Source organism: Hibiscus syriacus, unplaced genomic scaffold (assembly GCF_006381635.1).
Source record: "Hibiscus syriacus cultivar Baekdansim isolate YM2019G1 unplaced genomic scaffold, ASM638163v2 tig00002338_pilon, whole genome shotgun sequence".
NCBI classification, from domain to species: domain Eukaryota; kingdom Viridiplantae; phylum Streptophyta; class Magnoliopsida; order Malvales; family Malvaceae; genus Hibiscus; species Hibiscus syriacus.
In genome coordinates this window covers 1,095,185-1,099,597 of record NW_024061926.1, presented here as the reverse complement: position 1 = coordinate 1,099,597, position 4,413 = coordinate 1,095,185, and the positions used below count along the sequence as shown (strand labels likewise).

The 4,413-nt window shown below is 26.8% G+C and overlaps 1 protein-coding gene across 1 annotated transcript; it reads left to right on the top strand.

Moving 5' to 3' along the window:
- The first annotated feature begins 1,705 nt into the window (after positions 1-1,705).
- Positions 1,706-2,401, top strand: LOC120145199 (abscisic acid receptor PYR1-like). Its single transcript, XM_039159096.1, has one exon. It carries the CDS (start codon positions 1,758-1,760, stop codon positions 2,376-2,378), a length of 621 nt encoding a protein of 206 aa, XP_039015027.1. The 5' UTR covers positions 1,706-1,757; the 3' UTR covers positions 2,379-2,401.
- The last annotated feature ends 2,012 nt before the right edge of the window (positions 2,402-4,413 follow it).

Genomic DNA, 4,413 nt, shown 5'->3' with positions numbered 1-4,413 from the left:
TCTTACTTAAATCATTTCTTATACTTTACCATTTATTCAATTTAGTCTTCCAAATTTTAATTCCTTTCAAAATAATCACTAACCTACTATTTAGGGTATTACAATTACGATAACGTGTAAGCGACTAAGTATCAATTTTGGGCACTGTGGGGGTGTTAATCCTTCCCTACTCGTAATCGACTCTTAGATCCATTAAATCGGATTTTTGGTAAACGCGTACCATTTTTTATCTTAAAAACGATTTTTCTTAAAATATTTTAAAAGAAGTTTTTAGATATTCGACCTACCTAGCTCAAAGGTCGATGACGACTCTCATCCAAATTAATTCAAAATTGTCAATTTTTCAAATCAAAGCCATAATTATATTTTTAAACTTAATTTTTTTATAAAAATAGTTAATTATATTTTATTTTAAAAGTTTAAAATAAAATTATAATTATAATTAAAAGATGAAATGATATATTATATATTATATATTATATATTATATATTAATATAATATATTGTATGTTCCTTAAAACGGCACTTAGTAAAATCGAAGGCTGTGATAATTAAAATCAAACAAAAACTTTGATAATATTTATAATATTAATAACCAAAAAACTTTTTATTTAATAACAATTAATGTATTTTATCGTAAATAGATTAATAATAGAGCTGGAAATTTGGCTTTTAGTTTTTGATTAAATTATCAGATTTGGAAATCCAATTATAAGAGCCGATATCGGTCCATGTTGTATCTGCCATTGCCTTTTCCATTGTAGCTATGCAGTTCGGGTAATGCGTCATCTTTTCTAATAATACGAAGTAATTTCAATATGATATTTTTTAATTTATTATTAAATAATTGTTTAAACTTAAAACTTTTAAAAAATTAACATTTTTTTATAATTAAAATCGCTTCCGTCTCATATATTTTCTTATTCATCACATTTCTTCTTAACATTTCTTTATGAATTGATATTATATCTACACATATTGATTTATCATTATCATGTTGAAGAATTTATATCCCAAAGTATGAAAATAATTAGTTTAGGACTATGTTTGGACACCATTGTTAAAGACAAGTTTTATATATAAAATTTTGTTTTTGAACGGTTGTGTTTGTAGAATTTATATACATTATTTATAATTAAAAAAATCTAAATAGATAGTACTATCTAATAATAACTTCATATTATTTAAATATTTTAGTAAAATTATTAATATTATAAAACAATCTTATTTTAAATATAAATAGAAAAGACATAATAACAAAATTAGTCTCCAACATTTACCAAAATGGTTATTTTGTTCCCTATTCTATTTTTAGAGCGTTTTGACCCCCAACATTTAATTTTAAGATAAAAAGACCCCTAACATTTGACAGAATAATTGTTTTGTCTCTTATTCTTTTTTTCTAAGACATTTTATCCTTCAACTTTCCATTTTAGGTTAGAAAATGTTCATATTTTGAAATGTTAATCGTATATTAACTAATGATTTTCATCTATAAAAGGAATTTTTGTCTCAAAGTAAAATATTAGAGGACCAATATGTTTCTAAAACAAATAGAGACCAAAATGATAATTTTAATAAACGTTGGAAGGTATTTTTGACGTTATATCAAAGAAAAACATAAAATGGGCAGAGCAGTTAACATATGTGATGAAAGGCAGTTTGCAGTTTGATCTGTCAAGCAATCGGCATCAAACCCTGTGAGAGCCCAAACCCACCTGTCCCCTTATCTTCCTCCTCTCCTCACTTCTTCCTCAATGGCCGAACCTTCCCCTTCAAAATCCGGCTCCGAGTCCACCGCCCACCACCTCACCATCCCTCCCGGACTAACTCAAGATGAGTTCCGCGAGTTAATCCCCAGCATAACTCAGTTCCACACCTACTCCGTTGGCTCCGACAAATGCTCTTCCTTATTAGCCCAGCGCATCAACGCCCCCAGCGACGTCGTTTGGTCCGTCGTCCGCCGTTTCGACAAGCCCCAAACCTACAAACACTTCATCAAGAGCTGTTCCGTCAAAGACGACTTCCAAATGGTTGTGGGCTGCACGCGTGACGTGAACGTGATCTCTGGCTTACCCGCTACCACCAGCACCGAGAGGCTCGATGTTTTGGACGATAACTTAAAGGTAACCGGCTTTAGTATTATCGGAGGGGAACACCGGTTGAGGAATTACCGGTCGGTGACGACGGTGCATGGCTTCGACCGCGACGGGAGGATCTGGACCGTCGTTTTGGAATCCTACGTCGTCGATGTTCCGGAAGGGAATACGGAGGAAGACACACGGTTGTTTGCCGACACAGTGGTGAAGCTCAACTTGCAGAAGCTGGCGTCCGTCACGGAAGGGCTGGCGGCGCGTGATGGCGACTGTAATAAATAACAGGTGATTTTACAAAAGAAAAGGGAAAAGAAATATGAGAAGAAATAAAAATTGTCCCTTTCTTCTTTCGTTTCTTCTCTCTGTTTTCTTAATTAATTTATTGTCTTTGAATTATGTTTTTTTTCTTCCTAAAAAAGGTTTTTGGGTGTGATTTTCCTTTGAGAAATTACTGGAAAAATCCTTGTGTGTAACTGTGGTAAGAACCGTTTGAATCAATGCAATTGTACCATGTCAATTAGATTTTATTAATAATTTTCTAGCAGAAAGAATCAAAATTATAATTACCTAAATATGGAGATATAAGGAAAAAGATAGAGACAATAATCATAAAAAATTATGCATAAAATAAGAGTATGAAACCTAAATATATAAAGAAAAATGAAAATATTTTCCCGAAAATAACGTCTAACATTAGAATAACCTTGTAACTTTTATATAACTTTTGGTTTTCGCACCTTTTATAAAATGATATAAAATGATAAAAGAGTATTTAACGAATTAAATAATTTAATATGTTATTTTTCACGATTTTAATTATATCAATAAATAATCTTTTGTAAAAAATAAGGGTTTGACAATAAAGTAAAGTATGCGAAAACTGTATCAAGTCAACATAGAATACCACAACAGTGAAAAAATGTCACAAGAATAAGCAGAAAAAAACGTATCACAAGGACATAATATGAAAATTTAAAAAAATTATTGAAAATCAATAATTAATATTAAAATTGATGTTTTCGTCGATTAAATGATAAATAAAAATAATAATCACTAACTATCAATAACTATTATTTTCATTCTTTCAATTAAATGAATAACTTTAAAAGATAAACTTGATCACATATTACATTATATAAGACTGAAGAAATGATAAAATTATTTTTAAAAGTAACAGATAGATTTAACATATTTATTTTAATAGGTATAGAAGAATATGATAAACAAAAATAAAATATAAATGTTATTTTTTATTATTTTTTAGTAAAATATTTTGAATAAAATCGAAAATAACTTTAGTGGGATAGAAAATTTTAAATTTTAGTTAAAGAAAGCTTTAAATAAATGTTATGGGAGTAATTTTTTTTTAATTAAACTAAAGGTGATTATAAAATAATATATGTTTTAAGTACTCTCAATCATTTGATAATGAATGTTTAATTATCCTTACAATCGTTGGTGCTCAAACCTATGACATCTAGAAACAATAACGATTCACTTAACTACTGAAATAAGTTGGTTCGTGCTGTTATGAAAGTAACTTAGAGCATTATATATTGTTATTAATCATGAAAATACCATTGATTAAGACAAATGGTATCTTAATGAATGTCTTATATGAGTCAGCTCCCTCAAATAAGATATGGCGTTTTTATTAGAATATGTTCTTTTGACGTTTTCCCTTTAAAAGCCCAAGAATATAATATATGATCGTTTGTTTCAAAAACTATTCACTCTTCATGACTATTTATGATTATATTCGGATATTATTTCTTAAAATAGAAGCTTTTAATATTTTATATTAATGAACTAACTTATAAAATTTTATTGACAGAAACATATTATCAATAAAAATATAAAAAAAATTATATGAAATTGTAGACACCTATTTTCGTCTGATTTTTATTTATATATACATATCTATATATTATATAGTTTACAAATGTTTTAAAATACATATAATATATATAATTTTGAGAATAGCTTTTTGAAAAGTATATATTATATGATATATAATATATGTTTTTTTTCGAAAACATTTTAAAAATATATATAATATATAGTCTTTGAAAACATTTTGGAAATGTATAATATATATATATATATATTTAAAAGCATTTTTGAAAACGTATATAATATATAGTTTTGAAAAACATTTTTGAAAATTTATATGATATAGAGTTTTGAAAACATTTTGAAAACATTTATATATTATATAGTTTTTAAAAATATATATATATTTTAAAAATATATAATATATAATTTTTTTAAAGCATTTTTTTAATATATATATTATATAATTTAAAAAAAAACATTT